Source organism: Lampetra fluviatilis, chromosome 22, assembly GCF_964198595.1.
Source record: "Lampetra fluviatilis chromosome 22, kcLamFluv1.1, whole genome shotgun sequence".
In the NCBI taxonomy this organism is placed as follows: Eukaryota; Metazoa; Chordata; class Hyperoartia; order Petromyzontiformes; family Petromyzontidae; genus Lampetra; species Lampetra fluviatilis.
The window spans coordinates 9,819,316-9,839,915 of NC_136296.1; the positions used below are offsets into that span (position 1 = coordinate 9,819,316).

The 20,600-nt window shown below is 51.1% G+C and overlaps 1 protein-coding gene across 1 annotated transcript; it reads right to left on the bottom strand.

Annotated features, from left to right (window-relative positions):
- Nucleotides 1-226: 226 nt before the first annotated feature.
- On the bottom strand, nucleotides 227-20,380 carry LOC144938517 (uncharacterized). The gene is made up of 7 exons (XM_078866405.1): nucleotides 19,707-20,380; nucleotides 13,094-13,219; nucleotides 11,452-11,804; nucleotides 5,934-10,211; nucleotides 5,143-5,316; nucleotides 3,942-4,070; nucleotides 227-2,368 (listed from the first exon to the last, which is right to left on the bottom strand). The coding sequence occupies exons 1-7, from the start codon at nucleotides 19,865-19,867 to the stop codon at nucleotides 2,034-2,036; spliced, it is 5,556 nt and encodes a 1,851-aa protein (XP_078722531.1). The 5' UTR covers nucleotides 19,868-20,380; the 3' UTR covers nucleotides 227-2,033.
- Between the last annotated feature and the right edge of the window lie 220 nt (nucleotides 20,381-20,600).

The window sequence follows — 20,600 nt, forward strand, 5'->3', positions numbered from 1 at the left end:
TGGATTACAAGCTACGTGGTGCGTCGTCGCCATGGCGTGGAAGATTACGCTGAACTCGTGCAGGGGGTCCATGGGGTAAAGGGAGAGGGAGAGACCCCCTTCTCATTGAATTACAGAGCGAGTCGGCAACACTGCGGGTTTATTTTATGACAACGTTAATGAGCCTTTCACATAAAGGGAGGCCGGGGTTGGGGGATAAAGCTGATTGCTCGAGGCAGATTTCATAGCTTTATTCAAAAGTTGCAAACAATTTAATTATGACCACTGATTTGTTTTTTTTTTACATTTGAGAAGCCATTCTAGCCACTGGTTAATGAAACGCCTCTATAAGCATATACACTTGAGAAAACATAATTTAAATCTTGAAAGTCCCACTCGTGTTGTAACGACTCGACAAGAAGTGCTATCATCGGTTGCCCCCCCCCCCCCCCACGTTAAACGTGGAGCGCTGTGCAAAGCGTTTCCAACCACGTTGCCGACGTTGGCACGTTCTGCTGCTGCTCATTGCTGCTGATGATGATGGTGCTGCTACTGATGATGATGCTACTGCTTAGGGCTGAACGATTTGGAGAAAATATCAAATTTTTTCTGACATTGCGATTGAGATTTGATTTGCGATTACATTTTTGTTCATTGGCTGTCCACTGGGTTGTTTGCGAAGTGGTGGCAACTTGCCCTCGCTTGGCTGCGTGTGACCTCCGCCATCGCAGCCAGACACAGCCGGTGATGTGAGATGTTTCGTGGCTGGGATGAATCGATTTAAGTCGACCAATCGCCTAATAACGTCAGCCGGCTTGGAATTCTGCCTCCTTGCAAGCCACGTCAGGCATGACGCGGCCCGACGATGCCGATGGCCACCAAGCCCCATCCGTAACCTTCCGTCCAGCGGCACATGGGAACGGAGGTGAAATTTTGTTTTGTTTTAATTAAGTGCTGCCATCGGGCAAGACCCTGGGAAATAGTCGAGAATCGTTCAGAGGATTGTTGGTCAATAATGTACATACGTGTAAGTCTAGTGAGCGCTTTAACAAGGGGTTTTAATGTGTACGAAGGAAGGCCGTGACAGCATTGCGTCGTAATGTTACCGTTAAGAGGGTTCAAAGCAACGACATTTAAATCGCCACAACGCAGTGCCAAGACAGCTGCACGCATCCTGGAACTAAAAAAACACAACGGCAAAAAACAATCTTGCAAATATGTAGAGCGCTTTGCTTGTTGGTAAAATATACAGTGCGTTTAAAAGAAAGAAATAGCTTGTGAAAGAAAAGACAAGTTTGTGGTTTTATAATGAGTCTACGACATTTAAATCGTGTAAAAGATTAAAAGGGTTCAAAGCGTAAAGCAGGAAGGTATACCGTGGCAAAACATTAAGTTAAATACATACATATAAAACGGTAAGTGTAATAAAAAAAGACGTGCCACTTAAAAAGAGTCCCTTCCTAAGCCGACACAGCAGATTAAACGACGCACAAGCATTCAGTGCACATTGTTGTTTTGGTTATCAAAAGTACAAAACAAATACAAAAAATAACTGCGTTCAACGCCGCCTAATTAAAATGTCACAGGCGTGCCGATGGCGGTTATATTGACTGCAATAACACAACAAACCTGTCGTATGTGAGTGGATGTTGAACTTCTTTCGCACCGGACTTTGCCAACCGTGCTAATCGGAGGTGCAGAGTCGAGGGTGCATCTCAGCTGTCGTTGCGCATCGGCCCGGAATAGTGCCCCGTCGTTAATCTCACGTCTGCGCAGACCCACTCCAATAATTTATATTCAAAAGGACGGCAACGCGATCTCGCCGGCCTGGACATTTTTTTCTCGAACCGTATCCCAATTTCTTTGACCTGAACAACGACACTTCTCTTCTCGAGAGAGCAGAGGGGAACGGCTGCTGGTCGGCGTTTCGCGAAACGACACCAAGGTTCATCTCAACGTGCCGGCGGTGGCGGCGGTGACGACGACCCGGCTCGCGGAGGCCCCGTCGCCTCCGATACGGAGGACGCTCCCTCCCCGACGACGGCGGGACGCGGTTATCTCAACTCGCCGCCGTACAGGAGGGCTGCGCTGAACGTGCTGTACGGGTCTTCGGAGGCGTGCACCTGGCCTTCCACCAGCTCCATGCAGAGCGTGTCGCCCGCGGCCAGAGGCAGGATGACGCTGATGACCGCCTGGCCCAGCGAGGCCTCCTCCGCCATCGGCTTGGCCTGCAGGGTCTTCTCGATCTCCTCGGGCCGCGGGCCGGAGGAGTCGACGTAGAGCAGCGAGTGGTTGGAGCGGCTCAGGATGGCGAACACGTGGTTGTTCTTCTCCGGCACCAGCACGGAAGTGACGAGGTAGCGGCCGCTCACCGGCGCGGTGAAAATGCCTGGGATGAACGGTGGCGATTGGACATTTCAGAATCGGAATATTTATTTGTACCTGGGGGAATCCGATGAGCTATAAAGCTCTTTTTCGCAGATGTTCAGTAGGGGCAGGCCAGAACGTTACAGCAACAATCGCTACAAACACACGATCGAAGCGCAAAGTATAGGAAAGGTAAACCAATCACTTTAAAAACATAAAAGCAAACTTTGTTTTTATCTTAGCAGGTAAAGCCCACTGAGCTTTTATCTTCTTTATCAGAAGCGACCTGACCACAAATGATAGCTCAATGAAGTGGCTTATCACGTGGACATTTATTGCAGTCAGAATGGGGTGGGAGTCTGTGAATATTTCAGGGAAGGAACAAAGACCGTCGCCGCCTGTTTGCGTAGCTGTATGTTAAGCGTCGCGTTTGCAATGCTGCATCGGAGCACTTGAGCCGCCTACAGCTGAACAACAGAGTTAACGATTTAGCCACTCAAAGGGTAAACCAGATTCGCAAGCGAAAGGCCGAACTCCGCACGAGGGAGGAGGTGGTGTGGCCATTGCCACGCCCAGCCACCTTTGCCTCCCCAGTGCTGATGTTCACACACCGTACCAGGTACTTAGGGGCCGTGCATAAATGACGTCACGCGATTTTGGACGATTTTTGACCCCCCTCCCCCTTCGTCACACGACGTCACAAGAAGTCAGACCCCCCCTCAAATATGACGTCATAAAGTTCTGCCCCCCCCCCCCCCCCAAAAAAATAATAAAACATGCTTCAAATCGCTTTAAACTATTGTCATTGTAGTGCGTGTTTAATGTGGCGCTGCATTCTGATGTTGTAGGAAAAAACATTTATTAAAAAGTATATTTAATTAAGCAGAATGTGTTGTCTATATTTATTTAAAGTTGCGCATTTTGATGTGATGTCAAATTTCTCAACCCCCCCCCTCGTCACACATCGTCACAAATGTCTGACCCCCCCTCCCTAGGTGCGTGAAGTCATTTATGGACGGCCCCTTATTTCAGGCTGCGTCGACCTAGGGGAAGCTCAGGACTGGCTCAAATATTGCCCGGCACTCGTATTGGTCGTGAGCGGGGAATTTAACTCTAATTGCCAGGTGCGTAGAGCAGCGCGCGAACCACCACGCTGCCACTTCTCACGACACTACACCCACACGTACTTAAAAAGACAAAGATCCCCCATATAGCCGGAGCAGACTTGGGGCAAGGGCTTTTAGCGAGCACCTATGAAGGCCGGCACGGCACACGAGGGGGTGGGCCAGCATCTCCCTGGCGATGTTTACACATCGCACTAGGTACTCATTTGAGGCTGAGTCGACCGAGGGGAGGCCCAGAACCGGTTCAAATAATCGACACTGGCGGTGGCCGTGAGCGGAAATCGAACCCGGGTCGCCGGGTTTGTAGCGCGACGCGCTAACCGCTACACTACCGCTCCCCACAACACGTTCTTGCACAAACACAAAAAACTTCGTTGGTGGTGGGCCATTTTAGTCCCCCCACCCCATGCCCCCCCCCCCACTTCCCCCACTCCCCCCACACCTTGGTGCACCTCCCATGAGAGCGCTCACCTGTGTTGGGGTTGTAGTGGTCTCCGTCGTTGACGAGCACGAGGCCGAATTTGATGACGGTGTTCTCGGGCTGATGGTCACGCACGGCGGCGGAGAACGCCACGGGGCCCGAGAGCGCGCCCCAACCACCTGCACGCGGCCGTCGGCGTGACCCCCTCGTTAGCGTGGCGGGCGGGCGGGCGGGCGGGGAGTGGGGGTTGGGGGTTGGGGGTATGGGCATGCGGCACACAACTTGTTCTTCGCTATATTACACGGCCCTCAATCCGGCAGTGGATCGACGCTCCGTCACACGTGGGAAATGGGCAGCCCCTTGTGTGTGTGCGTGTGACTCGCCTGAAGTGAATATGCTAACTGGGTTCGCTTTAGAGCAGTGGTTCTTAACATTTACTGCAGCCTCGCACCCCTTTGGCTTTCAATCGTAAAAAAAATATAATCTAAATAAATACATACGTTTCATGAAACAAAGTAGCTGCATTTAAGTGCCCGTGCTTAACTTCTATTTCAATGATTTCCCTTCTAAAAAAATCTGGCCATGTCTCGCACCCCCAGGGGGTGCGTACACCCCAGGTTAAGAACCACTTTTGTAGAACAATCCGCGTGGAGGTGCGCAGAGAACGGAACGCAACTTTGGCCTCCGTATGATAGACAACCTTTGGGCAGTGGCTATGATTTATGTGCCATGAAGAAGGGTTATTTCCCAAAAAACGTCCCCTATTCATTCTATTCTTTTACTTTTAAAGCTAAACAACGCTATTGACGAATGCGTTGAGTTCATGCAGAAAGCTCCTTGTATCGGAAATGAAACTTAAATACCCTTGAGATAAATGGGTCTAAATTGAATTGTATTTGTTTAATTAATTTATGTTTTTTTATTTAAAGCTTTCGTGACTGCAGGGATTCATATGCTTGGTTCTTTCGGTAAAGTCACGTAGAAGGGAAATAATAAAATAATATAAATATTAAACAATAAAAATTCTCAGGACGTTTCGACTGCAACACAATCAATCATCATCAGGTGTGAAATCCACAGCAAGAAAATATAATAATTAATTTATTTTGTCGGTAGCAATTATTTTTACGCCCCTTAACTTTTTGTTTTTGCGATCAGTAGTTTGCGATTTATTGTAAAAGTTAAAATCAAAGCTTTATCTTTTGCTGTTATTGTAATTATCTGTAGCTTTTGCGGCCCCTTTGACCTCACCGAGTTGGCCCTCTGGGCCAGGTGGCCCTGCCTCTCCCTTGAGGCCCTGTTGTCCTTGGGCCCCTGGGTGGCCCCGTGGGCCAGCAGGGCCAGCAGGGCCGATGGGGCCATGAGGACCGGCAGGGCCGGGGGGTCCTGGAACACCAGGCGATGGCTTCGAGAAATCTCCAAGTCCTGTGAAAAATCGGCGTGTATGCAACCAAACGTAAATACCGTGGGTTTAACACTGGGTAAAGGCACAGGTGCAGCCCTCTAATTGCTTGGTCATGCCACTGCTGGCGGAAGGGGCCTTCGATTAGGGAGAGCTTCAGAGAGCCCCCCTACTCTTCCACACGCTGACCAGACGTCTTGGAAAGAGTACCAAGGTCTTTGCCTCACCACACGTGGACCTGCTTGATCGACTAAGGGCGGCGCAACCCATCAAGAATGCTGGGTGGACAGAGGAGGCAAGAGGGCATCAATAAACTAGCTCCCATTGTTTCCACCTGGTAAAATAAAAATAGTTTAGTTTAAATTGGACATTTTTAAGTGATTTATTCACATTTCCTATACTTTGCACTCCTATCGTGTTTTTGTATTGCTTGTTTTTGTAAGTATTTGAACCTCCAATTCGCACGGATGACTACGTACCATGCGAAATAACTTCAATATACATACGTAACATGGAAATACATATTCTGATTCTGAAAGCGTTTTCAAAAGTATTCGCATTGATCATTGTTGTGACCGAAGCCCCGGAGGGGTGCAGCTGGAGTTTAACGAGCCGACGAAGACCGTCGATTACCACAAACCTGAGAAGACATCCTGAGGGTCGTGCAGGATCTGGAAGACGGTGTCGTTGAGGGACCTCAGGCGATCCTCGATGTCGGCGCGGGTGTTGCCGCACACGTCCTGCAGGCTGTCAATCCCCTCGCCGTGCGTCCGCAGGGTCACGTTCATGCTGTTCACGCACTGCCACAGCGCCGTCACGTGCCTGTTCAGGCCGTCCTTGATCCGGTCGAGGCTCCCGGCGACGGACGTTAGCTTCCCGCACATTCCCTCCAGGTTGCCGATTCGCCGCTCGAAATTTTCCCGGTCTTTGCCACTGCAGCCACCATCGTCATCACCGCCGCCCTCTCCGTTGGCCTTGGCGGGGGATAAACTTATCGTTTCACCCTCGAGGGTCTTGCTGATGCGGCCGTGCCCTCGGATCGGAGGGCGCTCACCTGGGAAGATCCAGGAGATCTTGGCGCTCATGTCGTCATCGTCGGCGTTGCCCTCCGTGTCACTCACACCGACAAAACCGATATTATAGAGGGAGTCGTTCATCCCTTTCAGTGTCGTGTTGAGAGAGTGCACCTGCCCCTTGAGTGTCTTCACCTCTCCCCGCAAGAACGTGAGGTGGACCGCCACGTCGTCCTCACCATTGTCATTGTCACTGAAGCCTCCACCGCCATCACCACCTCTGCTACTGTCACGGCCGCCGCTGCCACCACCACCATCACCACCACCACCACCGCCGCCACCGCTGCTTCCACGTCCACCAGAAGTGGTGGGAGGCTGGGGTTGTCGCTGGTTGAACGTGTGATTAAGCGATGTGGCGTACCGCCTGTTTGCCTCTATTCTGGCAGCCAGCTCGCGGTATCTATCGTCGCAAGAGTCCACTCTTTCCGAAACCCTCTTCACCTCTGCTTCACAGAGCTCCGAGCAGAAGCCGTCTGTGTCGAGGCCAGTTTCGTAATTGCCACCGTCGAGGCGTGCCTTCAGTTTGTTGAGCTCATTGGTGACGGCCGACAAGTTCGTGGCAAATTCCTGGATGTGGAATCCATCTACGTCGCTCGCCAGTTGATCCAAGGCATCTCTCAGGCTGTCTGGTAAATCTAGGCCACTGCTGTGGGGCCTCGCCGAGCCGCTGGCATTGTGAACAGCTTCCCACATTGTCTTGTTCAGTTTCCTCTCCAAATCCTTGAATCGATGGTTAAGGAGGTTGACCAATTCATCAGAGAGGTCAACTGAGTCCACGGGACCAGAGGGGTCGGCGTGCGCCGTTCCCCGCAGTGCGCTGACAAGCTCGCGCAGCGCTTCCAGGTCTCCCCTTACACTGTCCAAGTCATCCCGCTGCTTCTCCTGGAGGTCAGACAATTTTGTCTCCAGCAGATCCTGGGCATAGAGGCAGTGCTCCTCTGCATTCTTCTCCGACGCGTTCAGCCGGCCCTCCAGGTCAGCCAGGCGGTCTTGGAACGTCAACTCCGAGGCTTCCTGCAGCACCTCCGGAGCAACAGCAATTGCGGCCAGCTCGTTGTCCAGACGGGAGTTCAGCACTCTGTAAGCATCCGCCACAGACGAGATGTTCCTCTCGAGGCCCGAGAGTCGACCGTCAAAGTCATGCACTGAGTCGCAGCAGGGCCGCCCGTTGGCGGTGGCGCCGTCAGACAGAGATGTCAGAGCGAGCATTTCGAGCTGCGCATGAATGTCGCCGAACTTACGGTCCTGTCCAGAGTTCGAAGCCGTGATCTGATCTTGCATTCGTCGCAACGACTCCTGCCCCTCCTCTAACCTCTCGCGGAGATCGAAGATCTCGGGGTCACAGGGACAGCTGCTGGCATCTACTGCAGTTAGTGGCATCTTCGACTGTATCTCTTGAAGAATTTCCCCTTTGAGTTGCGACAATTTTCGATCGAGGGTTTCCTGATCAATATGATTGATGGTGTTAATTCCAGGGTGTGATCCTCTGGGAGGTGGTGGTGTTTTGAACTGTGGCTCTCCATGAACTCCAGGCTGAATTGTGTCCTGTGAACCAAATTTTCCGTCTGGATCTAGCTGATCTGTCGGATCAGATCCCATACCTCCTGGACCCCCAGGGTAACTAGAACCTGGACCCCCAACTCTATCTCCTTGGCCACCAACTCCACCTCCTGGGCCACCCACTCCACCTCCTGGACCACCAACTCCACCTCCTGGGCCTCCAACTCTACCTCCTGGGCCTCCAGCTCCATCTCCTGGACCACCAACTCCACCTCCTGGCCCAAATCTATCTCCTGGACCACCAGCTTCACCTCCTGGGCTACCAACTCCACCTCCTGGCCCAAATCTATCTCCTGGGCCACCAACTCCACCTCCTGGGCCACCAGCTCCACCTCCTGGGCTACCAACTCCACCTTCTGGACCAAATCTATCGCCTGGACCACCAGCTCCACCTCCTGGACCACCAACTCCACCTCCTGGACCAAATCTATCTCCTGGGCCACCAGCTCCACCTCCTGGACCACCAACTCCACCTCCTGGACCACCGACTCCACCCCCTGGCCCAAATCTATCTCCTGGGCCACCAGCTCCACCTCCTGGGCCACCAACTCCACCTCCTGGGCCACCAACTCCACCTCCTGGGCCACCAACTCCACCTCCTGGGCTACCAATTCCACCTCCTGGACCACCGACTCCACCCCCTGGCCCAAATCTATCTCCTGGGCCACCAACACCACCTCCTGGCCCACCAACACCACCTCCTGGACCACCAACTCCACCTCCTGGGCCACCAACACCACCTCCTGGGCCACCAACACCACCTCCTGGACCACCAACTCCACCTCCTGGCCCAAATCTATCTTCTGGGCCACCAACTCCACCTCCTGGACCACCGACTCCACTTCCTGGACCACCAACTCCACCTCCTGGACCACCGACTCCACTTCCTGGGCCACCAACTCCACCTCCTGGGCTACCAACTCCACCTCCTGGGCTACCAACTCCGCCTCCTGGGCCACCAACTCCACCTCCTGGCCCAAATTTATCCCCTGGGCCACCAACTCCACCTCCTGGGCCACCAACACCATCTCCTGGACCACCGACTCCACCTCCTGGGCTACCAGCTCCACCTCCTGGCCCAACTCCACCTCCTTGGCCACCAACACCACCCTGGCCTGACCCTGTACCTCCTGGACCACCAACACCACCTCCTGGACCACTAACTCCAGCTCCTGGTCCAAATCTATCTCCTGGGCCTCCAACTCCACCTCCTGGGCCACCGACTCCACCTCCTGGACCACCAACTCCACCTCCTGGCCCAAATCTATCTCCTGGGCCACCCACTCCATCCTGGTCTGACCCTGTACCTCCTGGCATATAAAGGCCTGGACCCCCTGGGTAGCTAGACCCAGGACTATCAACCTTTAGCTGACCTCCTCCTCCAGTCCCTGGTCCTAATGTATCGCCTGACCCTCTTCCTCCTGGAATCACAAACACTGGTCCTCCAGATTGGCTTCCACCAGCAACTCCACCTCCTTCTCCACCAACAGCTGAGTCCGGTCTCCAAGTGTGACCGGTGCCTGTACCACCTGGGATGGTGGATCCATGGCCAACACCCACCTGATCTCCTGAACCTACACCTGGGACCCAAGCCTGTCCTTGCCCTTCACCTCTCGGCGTGGAAAAACCTGGGCCTCCAGGGTATCTGGGAACTGTGCTGCCCGGTCTATGTTGACCGTCGGTCCCAGTGCCTTGTTCCATGTTTCCACCTCCAGTGCCTCCTGGAAGCCACTGCCCTGGACCCCCAGGGTGGCTCGAGCCTGGATTTCTCACATCGCCTCTCTCACCACCAGAACCAGTGCCCACACCGCCCGGCCGTGATGTCGACCCGTCGCTGCCGCCACCGCCACGGTCGGGCGGGCATGGCTCATTACACGCCTTCACCTTGCGCAGCAAGTCGTCGATCTTCGCATCTTGGCTCTGGACGAGCCCCTGGATTTGATCCAGGGCCGTGGCCTTTCGCCGGAGGGTGTCGTTGAACCTGTCGAGCCTGCCGAGCACGTCAGATGGCCGCCACGCAACGGCCACGTCGGTGACAGCGCCCCGGACTGCGGGTTCCGGGTGGTGGGTGTCATGTCCCAGCGTGCTGATGGGTGGGCGGAAGCCCTCCTTGCCGTGGCCGTTGCTGTTGATGATGAGGCTGCGCAGCTGGCTCGAGTCCTCCTCCAGCGTCAGCTTGAGGCCGTTGACCGTGGACTGCAGGGTGCCGAACGCCTCCGCCAGGCGGTGCACTTCGTTTTCCAGCCGGGTGATTTTGTCACCGTGGGGGTTGTCTGGGACCCGTCCTGCGAAGGGGAATACTATTTGCATGTCGTTGGCATTTATTTTGCACAAACGAAGAAAATACGAAAGCCTCGCGAGCACAATTCAATGCGCGCATTCTGAACGTGAGGTATCAATTTCTGTTGATGTGTCGTTGCGTGCCGAATAATTTCAGTCAATTACTGAAACATCATGAGACCTCCTTTGCCAGTACCAAAATAAAATAATAGGGTTTTTCCCCTTTTTTCTGGCAACAAAACTGAAACCTTTTTTACAAGGAATCATGTTACTGCATTAACCACAATACTTGTGGTCAAAATGCTAACAAAAAACACATTCTCATAATAAATGCATCGTCCTTGAAACTGATTGGTCCACACCAGAGACGGCTTTCTTTTGAGCTTCGTCTCAATTGGTGCTAGACCAGAGGACGCCAAAAGGCGTACAGCTCAAAGACAATGCACTATCAAAGTAATGAGGGCTCGGGGTAAGCATCTACATCATTAGACCTCCTTTGCCAGTACCAAAATATAAAAATAGGGGTTTCCCCCTTTTTAAGGCAACAAAACTGGAACCTTTTTACAAGGAATCATGTGTGCATTAACCACAAAACTTGTGGTCAAAATGCAAACAAAAAAACACACTCTGATAATTTATGCATTGTCCTGGAAATTGCTGAAACGTGCAATGTGCTCGCCAGTTTTGCAAGAGCCACTAAAATGAGGTGAGAATTCAGAACACTTCCCGACACTTACCCCACACATGAAAAAGTCCCATACACTGCTTGTCACACACAAGTAAGCTTTGATATGGGTAACCATGACTAAGGCATAGACACTAATAGCACGGACATCAGTGTTTAATTGAAGGTCACAGCAGGCTTAACTTGCAATGTTATGCAATAACATATTAGTACGCAATGAGGAGCTTTCCAATTCAACGTTTTATATTCGCATAAGTGCTGCCATTTATTTCAATAAAAGTTGTTTGCAAACTTGAGGAAGCTTTTGTCCAGCAGCGGAGAGTTTTTTACGGCTAATGATAACCATTCTAGAAAAAAAAATGTTTTAGTTCATTACAGAAGCCAGTACTTTATTTGTCTACGGCCACTGACATAAGGCACCATAACGGCGACCATATCTCAGGACTTCGCGTCCTGTGGGCGTTCCATGCCGTCGCTTGCGTTTGGCGACGTCCCCGTTTAACCTCGCCCAACGTCAACCCTGCCCTGACGTTCGCCACAAGTCTCACTCTACCGCTCACCATTCGGGTGTGGATGCTGCTGTGGCGGCACCAGCCCGCCAGGCCGTTGGCGCTGCGAGGGTCGATCGGGCCTAGGCGCCGGGCCCAGGCTACCAGGCCGGTGCGCCGTGGGGACGCCTACCACCGCGGGCCGTGAGCCTCCACCGTTCCTGGTTGGGAAGAGGGAGCCAGAGGCCCCGTTGCTCGGCCTCGCTTGGCCCGAGCCTGGGGAAGACGGTGATGAGGTGTCTCCAGGGCTGGGCGCGGGGCCGTCGGTGCAGCCGTTCCCGCTGTAGCCTGGGCAGCATCGCCACTCCATCTCATTCACCGTCTTGTAGGCAATCTTGTACTGTGGCCGTACAAAGGTACGATACCTGCAGGCAAACGAAACACCGCTGGGTTGTATGATTACGATCACAGAATAAGCGACGTGAAGCCGATGCAATCCAATTTGGATTCCTATCGCATCTGCATTGTTCAGCTACATTTTGAGCACCGCGTAAATAATCCTCGTATGGGGAAGATGGATGAGTGGAGTTGAAACACATTGTTGAATCCAATTACAGCATAATCCCACGTGAACACCCACTTGTATTGCAGGCCTGTTCTGTATGAAGTCGTGGGGAAACAACTCAACCGAGTTAAATTACAGGGCTCGATGTTTAAGTAATTTATTCATATACGATGGGCAATCAAAGCAATATAGCTTAGTAAGGGCTGCCATGCCAGAAAGTCCACGTGTATACTTGGGGAGGGGTTTACACACTGAAGAGGTCAAAATCACAACCTTGGCTTTCCTGACCCGCAGCAGATTGGCAGCTGCGACCAACAGCGAGGAAATTGGAAGAAACTATTAACAATTTTTTTTAATTTGACCAGGTAAGGGCCCACTGAGCTATATAGCTCTTTTTCAGAAACGACCTGGCCACAAGTGATAGCCCAACGAAGTGGCTTAGCACGTGGACATTTATGGCAGCCAAATACTCTAAACGCATGTTGTCGATTCTTTATCTGGAATGAAAAACCAGAGGAGCCGGAGAAAATCCATGCGACCACGGGGCAAACTTCAAATATACATGTATCAGGGGTCGGGATCGAACCCACACACTCATGTATACTTGGTGTGGCCTTGGGGGGCTGTGCCATGGGGCCACCCAATGGAGGGTATAGCAGCTGTCGAGGAGTGCGCGCACTCCCGCACTTGACTTGCTTTGAGAGTTAGAATTGATGCCAGTTACTGGCAGCGTAGTCAGGATATGGATCAATAAATCCCGAGATATTTGTTCTTGACGGACCTGGCATGAACTTGCGTGGAGACGGTGCATCTGTCCAGTCAAAAAGCCCATGGAACAATTTTATTTTCATCGTTACTATTAAGACTTGAGCAGAAAACGGAAATTGAACGTGCCCTTACATCGCTCTTACCGCCTCGCCAAAAAGTATGTGATTCACACGGGGGCAGGCCCTGCCAATGCGATTTTGGGGAGAGAACGATGGTGCAACGTTCGACCGTCCCGTGACCTCCTATCCTCGAGCCTTCGACACTCTGCGTGATAGCCTCAAAGTGCACCTGGCCTGGCACAGGCGCCGTGGTGACATCACCGGCACTTAGTGGTGAACGGCGGGTGTTGGGGGCAGCGTTGCTGTTGTTGTGTGTACGTACGTGACGGCGCGCTGGCAGTTGAGATGACCCCACATGCAGGTATGGTACTCGGCTTTGACAAACGTCTCCACTCCATCCTCCGCCGGGCACGTCACCGTCTTGCTCACCATGTACGCGCACCAGTTCCTGGTTTGGACGGGCAGACGGACGGTTAACAAAGACAAAGATCCCCCCCGTATAACCTCAACAGACTGTTGGGGCAAGTGCTGTTAGCGAGCACCTATGAAGGCCGGCACAGCGCATGAGGGGGGTTTGGTGGCCAACACCACGCGCGGCCACCTTTGTCTCCCCAGTGGCAATGTTTTTTAAACGTCGCACCAAGCTGAGTCGACCTAGGGGAAGGTCCAGGACCGGTTAAGATAATCGTCACTGGTGTTAGCTGTGAGCGGGAATCGAACCCGGGTAGCCAGGTTTGTCGTGCCGTGCTCTAACCACTACACTACCGCCATGGTTAACACACACAATGATTCATATAGCATCTGTCTGCCTGTGAAATAAGAGGGATAAATTATAATAATGAAAAGTAGGTGTCAGTTTACGCAACAAACCTTACTAACGGGCTGTGTCGGGTGGTGGCGGGTTTAACGATGCATTTACGCGATATAACCCAAAAAAACCTCATGTAAAAGTAGGTGTGTGTGTGTGTCATATCCAATGAATGTTACCCTGGGTGTGTGCTTGCCCCGTATGTGGAACTATGGAACCGGAGTCGATAAATATAATATCGATTTCCTTTCCATGCTCGACCCCACGCTAGATCCCATGCCAACTCATCTCCAGCCATTGGTTGTTGATTGTGTGGCATCGCTTGCCGTTGGCTGCATAGGACTCACGCTTGCACCTCCTCCTCCCTTATTCCACGGACTCATTCTGTCGCGCCAACAGCGCCAAATGGGTCTGCAACAAAAAAAAAACCTCTCTGCGTCTAAATTTCGATTTAAAGCTTTCGTGACTGCAGGGATTCATCTTCTTGGTTCTTTCGGTAAAGTCACGTAGAAGGGAAATAATAACATAATGAAAATTAAACATAATAAAATAAAAATTCTCACGACGTTTCGGCCACAACACAAGCAGCCGTCCTCGGGTGAAGAAAAAGAGCCGTCGGAAAGACAGCGTCTGCTCTCAGTGGCTCCTAATTCTTCCTCGTATCCGCGATCATCCACAACAATGTTCCCACGGATAAATGGAGCGAAATCGCGGACAGCCTCGCGGATAACACTGGTCAACACACTTTTTCTGGGATAAGGTATCCAACGGTTTTAATGTAATTTTAGGGTGCTTATTCCAAATCTGGCATCAGTTTTGTCTATCACATCAGGTTTTTGAGATATTAAATATGCATTTTCAATAAAAACTGCAGAAGAAAAATATTAAATAAATGTGGATATCTACATAAAATTATATTATAAACACACTATCCTAAAAATACAGCACCATATTTTAACACTAAAGTAGTCACTGACTCGCAACAACTTGCAATCATAAGTGACAGAGTTAATTTCGGGTAAAATCAATGAAAATGGGGTATGCCGATAGCATTAAAATGATGTGATAGAGCAAATCTGAGATCAGATTTGGAATCAGCACCCCGAAATTAGTCTGAAACAGCTGCAAAAGTCCAGGCAAGAAAAAAAATGTGTTTTTTGTTGTTGACCAGTGTGATGGAGATCCGCGATACTGTTTGTCCCGTATCGTTACGGATAAGAGGAGTTTCTCCGGTGTCCCTGCACAAAAAGGCCCCGAGAGGCGGTCAGTCCATCGGATTCTGTTGAGGCCACAGCCATCAGTGTGCGTTGCCCTTGCAGTCACTCTCTCCCATGGGGGGGACTGTATAAATGACTAAGAGAAACAATCAATGCGATAGGGGCATGAGCTCTAAATTTAGAGGCTGCTCGCTAAAAAAACACACACACACAAAAACAAACTGGAGAGATATAGAGAGAGAGAGAGCGAGAGAGCAATTACCAGATGCGGTCAATTCCTGTAAGCACTTAATTGCCGCACCGAGTCATGAGATAATGCGCGTCTGCAGCATTGGGAAAAAGATGTGGGTCTGCTTTGTTAAACATGTAGAGAGGGGATTATTCGTCCAGAGAAGGCGAATTGAGGGGTGGAACTGTATTGATGCATGCTGTAGACTTAAACGGAGACCCATAGATTTACAAAGGGACCCATAGATTTAGAAAAGGGACCCATAGAGTTACATGAAGACCCATATACTTGCACGGAGAACCATAGACTTATACACAGATCCATAGGCGTACATGTAGACACATCGACTTGCACAGAGACCCATCGACTTACACAGACTTGCCGAGTGACTCAAAGACACAGGGATGCATGATGGACTTAGGTAATGACTCATACATTTCCACAAACTTACACACAGACACCGATTGAGACCATGCGCAGTCTTTGCATCGCGACCCATGGACGTAGAGACCCATAGACGTATATTCGGAAGAGGAATAATAATCTGGATTCGCGTGGGTAGTGGTTGGAGGGAATGAGCTGAAGGAGGTGATCGAGGGAAGACGCCCCCCCCCCACAATCCATAGGGAAAATACCACGAGGAGGGACAGTCGTGGTCGATGCAAGGAAGGGCGCGCGTGCAGGTGGGAGACAGGGGAAAACAACGGGGAAGAAGCGTGCCTCCATCATGGAGGAGCTCGGATTTGCTTACCCCGAGCTCTCAATACTCTGATAGTGCGCTGTCTTTGAGTTGTACGCCTTTTGGCGTCATCTGGTCCAACACCAATGGAGACTAGGCTCTAAGAAAAGCTGTCTCGGGTGTGAACCAATCAACTTCAATGACAGTGCATATCATTATCATCATCAGAGATGTTTATTTTTGTTTGCATTTTGACTGCTTGTGTTGTGGTTATTGCAAACATGATGCCTTGTATAAGGTGTCAGTTTTTGTACCAGTTGAAAGGGTAAAAACCTATTACTATATTTTGCCACTGGTAAAGGAGGTCACATAGTATAAGTGTGTGTCGTTAAACCAGCCACCACCCGACACAGCCAATTAGAAAGGTTTGTCACGTAAACAAGAAAAAACTCATGGTAATTCGTTACTCGTGCAGCATACCGGTGTGTTGGAGAGTAACACCCGCAACATTTACAATTCGAGTACGACGTTTCGCCAGTAATTACAAACAGCATCATCGGGCAGACAGCCAGAGTTGTGGCTAAATCCGCCTGTTTCATGTTAAAGAGACGTGTGCCTCTGACTTGTCTACGGACACAACACTGGATGATGATGATGATGAGATGTTTATGATCTTCATGCACTTTTAAATCAACATTTAAAACGAATTTCTTTAAAACTGCTTTTCTGTCTATAGCTGTGTTGTCCTTACCCCGCATCCCCGGTTAGTGCGGTTGGCTAAGTACGGTGCGAAAGAAGTTCCACATACATGCATACATCTTTCAATCAATGCCAAACATGTACCCTTGCCATTTGTCCCGTGTGTATCTCGGAAAGCCTCGTTGAGCATTGAGACGCTTTGAGGAGGGTCCTGCATTGAGTGTTTGATATCAATTCCTTTTTCAAGCAAGTCGGAGGATATCGACGTGCCGTAAACAACAACAAAACACCCACCACGGGATCTCGGGGAAAACACTCAAAGACAGGTTACAAGAGTCCACTTGCCGTACTACCATCTCCTGGCCATCCCACGGCCCAGCGGGGTTTGGGAGTTTCACAAATCTCTACGCGACCCACCAACCCTTTGCCTCCAAAGCGCTGGATCACAGGCGCGCGCGTGCCACCAGGTCCTCCCTGGACGTTGTAGGTTCGCAACGTGTCTGCGTGTGTGTGTGCGCGTGTGTGTGTGCGCGTGTGTGTGTGTGCGTGCGTGTGCGCGTGTGCGTGCGTGCGTGTGTGTGTGGGGAGCGGTAGTGTAGCGGTTAGCGCGCTGCGCTATGAACCTGGCGACCCGAGTTCGATTCCCGCTCACGGCCAACACCAGTGACGATTATCTGAACCGGTCCCGGTCCTGGGCCTCCCCTAAGTCGACTCAGCCTCAAATGAGTACCTGGTGTGATGTGTAAACATCGCCGCTAGGGAGACAAAGGCGGCCGGGCGTGGTGTTGGCCACCCAATCCCTTCGTGTGCCGTGCCGGCCTTTATAGGTGCTCGCTAACAGCGCTTGCCCCTACAGTCTGTCAAGGCTATACGGGGGATCTTTGTCTTTGTCTTGTGTGACACAACGAATGCACTTCAAAGGCTTTTCGACGTCGGTTCCACTACGGGGCGCCATCTGCCCAATAATCCGGCGACTTTCGCTGACGAAGTCGCGGTGCTTGGAGTGCCCAGACACTCAAGATACGAGTTGTTAAATCAACCGTGCCACTTTGGCTTGGATGAGCGACGAAGCTATGATTATGTTTTGTCATCTCATTGCCATTGTATGTATGTTGAACTTCTTTCATACAGTACGTAGCCGACCGTGCTAATCGTAAGTGCGCGGTAAGGACATTACATCGGTTATGTGTCTAGAGCTTCGATTTAAGTGGCCACACGAACGTGTACATAACACCGTCGATGGACAATGTCTCAGATGCATATCTTGACAAATGCCCATGTTGGCCCAATTGTTGTCAGCAACGCGACGATGACTAATGTAGCTATACGACAGCCCTCTTTTTTCAATCCGCTACGGGTCGTGGAAGGGGGTGGGGTGGTTATCTGACCATACTTCACCACGCTGGTCAGTACGGGTAGGTGAAGACCAATGTGGCAAGTGTTGTTCACCCCGAGCATTGCGATATGAAGGCACGCCATGGGAAGCAAAATCAATACCACCCACCGCCAAACTCAATAAGTGAGTTAATATTACGAGGGTTACTCTACGCTGTAGAAGCAACGTCAAAAGGACTTGATAATCCACATTTATTTTATGTTGAAAATATCACATGGTGTTATAATTCAAACGCCTGACAATAACTTTTGCAATTATTTCGTTTCTTATCGTGGCTGCTCAATGAGTGTATTAGTTCACTCAATGCAGTTAATCCACCGACTCTCAACAAACAACTGGGCAGTGAGTCCTTGCGGGTTATCAAGATTTATATTACACTTCTTACATAACGTGCACTTTTATTATAGGCATGCTGTACAGAACACATAACCGTCCCATTTCTGAAAGTTATGGAATCTTACCGCACAATTCATTCACTTGTCAAAAAAATGGTCAAGACCTTGCTTAAATCAAACATGGCCCATAATAGAGGGTTTTTTTGGGGTTACATTACGTAAATATGTGTCGTTAAACCCGCCACCACCCGACATAGCCAATTAGTAATGCTTGTCACGTAAACAAAAACATGCCGGTTCGCTACAAGTTCAGCGAGTAAAACCACAACGTTTACAATTCGAGTACGACGTTTCGCCAGTAATTACAACCAGCATCATCAGGCGGACTGCCAGAGTTGTGGAGAAATCATCCTCCTTCTTCAGTCACGTGACTAAAGTGTCATAATGACATATCGGACCGTAACGTTAAAGTCTTGTTTTGTGTTGTTGCTATCATTCACAAAATTCAAACGCCAATCCCGGACACTCCAACCCCAGTGTGTCAGAGAATTTGTTTTAATTGGTTATCGCTTAAGCACATTTTATTGTGCCATATATATACACCCCCTATGTTTACACAGGACAACTTCACTGAGTTCCCAAGATTCATTTTAAAAGAGGGTCCTTGCTTCATCGGATGTCCTAACATATTTTATTTTACCAGGTAAGTGCCACTGAGCTACGTAGCTCTCTTTCAGAAGCGACCTGGCCACAAATGATCGCTCAACGAAGTGGCTTATCAAGTGGAAATGTACAGCAGCCGGATACTCTAAACGCGTGTTTTTAAATGCGGAGGGGGGAGGGGGGGACCGGAGGGCCTGGAGCAAAATCAACGCGATCACGGGGAGAGAGAGAGACACGCAAACTCCAAATATATAGCAGCAGGCGTCAGAGTCGGAATCGAACCCACGGCCTCCTGTGTACCAGGCGAGGAATGATTAGCAGGTTCGATTAACGAGAATTTGTTTTCGTTTAGGGGGGGAACCTGAGAGCCTGGACAAAACCGCCAAACGGATGCGAGAGAAACACATTCAAAGCTCCGCACAGATTGATTCAATAATCCATTGCTGTCCACCACCTCCTTGTCCATCTCGCACCACAAGCCGGTGGACAACACCAGGTATTGGCAGACAGCCTCTCACCCCAGTACTAACCAAGCTCAAGCCTGCTTAGCTTCCCAGATCGGTAACGACTGCACGGCGTTGAAATGTTCCCACGTTCATCGTGAGGTCTTTGCAAGTCCTCTGCTGGATGAAGGCCTCTATGGGCAGTGCGAGTCGTTTCGATGATTTTCGTTTACCTTACTTCACCACGCCAGTCAGCAGTCGGGAAAGGTGGGGAGCGCAGACGTTGGAGCATATAAGTACAGTACAACCATAGATGTCCCTGCACCGTCCACAGCGCGACCCCGCAGCCCGTAACACCGACTATATAGGCTCGAAAACCCTGCTCAGCTTCTGAGCGATAGGAGCGCGTTCACGGCGGCGTGGTCCTAGACGGGGCGCGCCATGAATGCAAATCGATTAATTTTACCTGTGTCTGCTGGCGGGGCGACTTGATGACAGCTGCCCGTGGCTGATGGACGAAGACTGCGGGTGATAGCGTGCCGAGGACGAGAAGGTGGACAGACAGGGCGAGAGGAACACGGCTCCCAGGTAGATGACAGCCAACAGCGATATCCGGAGAGTGCCCATGGCGATCGTGATGGACGGTCCTGCTGAGCTAGTGCGCGGGGCACATGGAGCTAGCTCCTTTGACCAGAGGGTCCCTCAACCCGGAGAGGAGCCTTCTCTCTCTCTCGGAGAATATCCAGCGCCTTGGAATGTAACAAAATGGTCCACGCGCGGCCACTCACTGCTGGATGCGCGTCTGCGGAGACGATGACGCTCGCCGTTAGTCCGTGAAGCAAGCAAGCCAGAAGTTCCGTTCTTACTTCGTCGCGAAAGATATCCCCTTTGCCCGGCCCTCTCAACAGTTTGAAGTTGCCAAAAAAGAAAAGAGAAAAAAATTTACTCGGGTGGAGTCGAGCGAGCGAGCGAGTAGGGGGGGGGGAGTGGTGGCGGCCACGCGTCCGTCAAAAAAAGTTTCTCCGGCTATGGAACTCTTCGCGTCGTCATGCCCCTTCCCCGTGTGTCGCGCAAGCGGGAAGAGCGAGCGTGTTCCCGACCTCGTAGGGGCTGTTTAACAGTTTTCGTTCCTTGCCAGAACTCTCCCCTCTCCCCCGCCCCCCCAAATAAAAAAGTTATCCCCCTTCTTTTTTTCTACTTCTTCTTCTAGCTGCTTTTCTTTGACGTCAGCGTTTCCGTAAGACTCAAGAGTCTCGCGGTCTGGGATAAATCCACACCCCTCTCCACAGAGCCCCCCACCCACCCACTCACCCACCCACCCTCCGGCCCCTACCCCCCTTGCCTGCCCCAAAGTGATGAA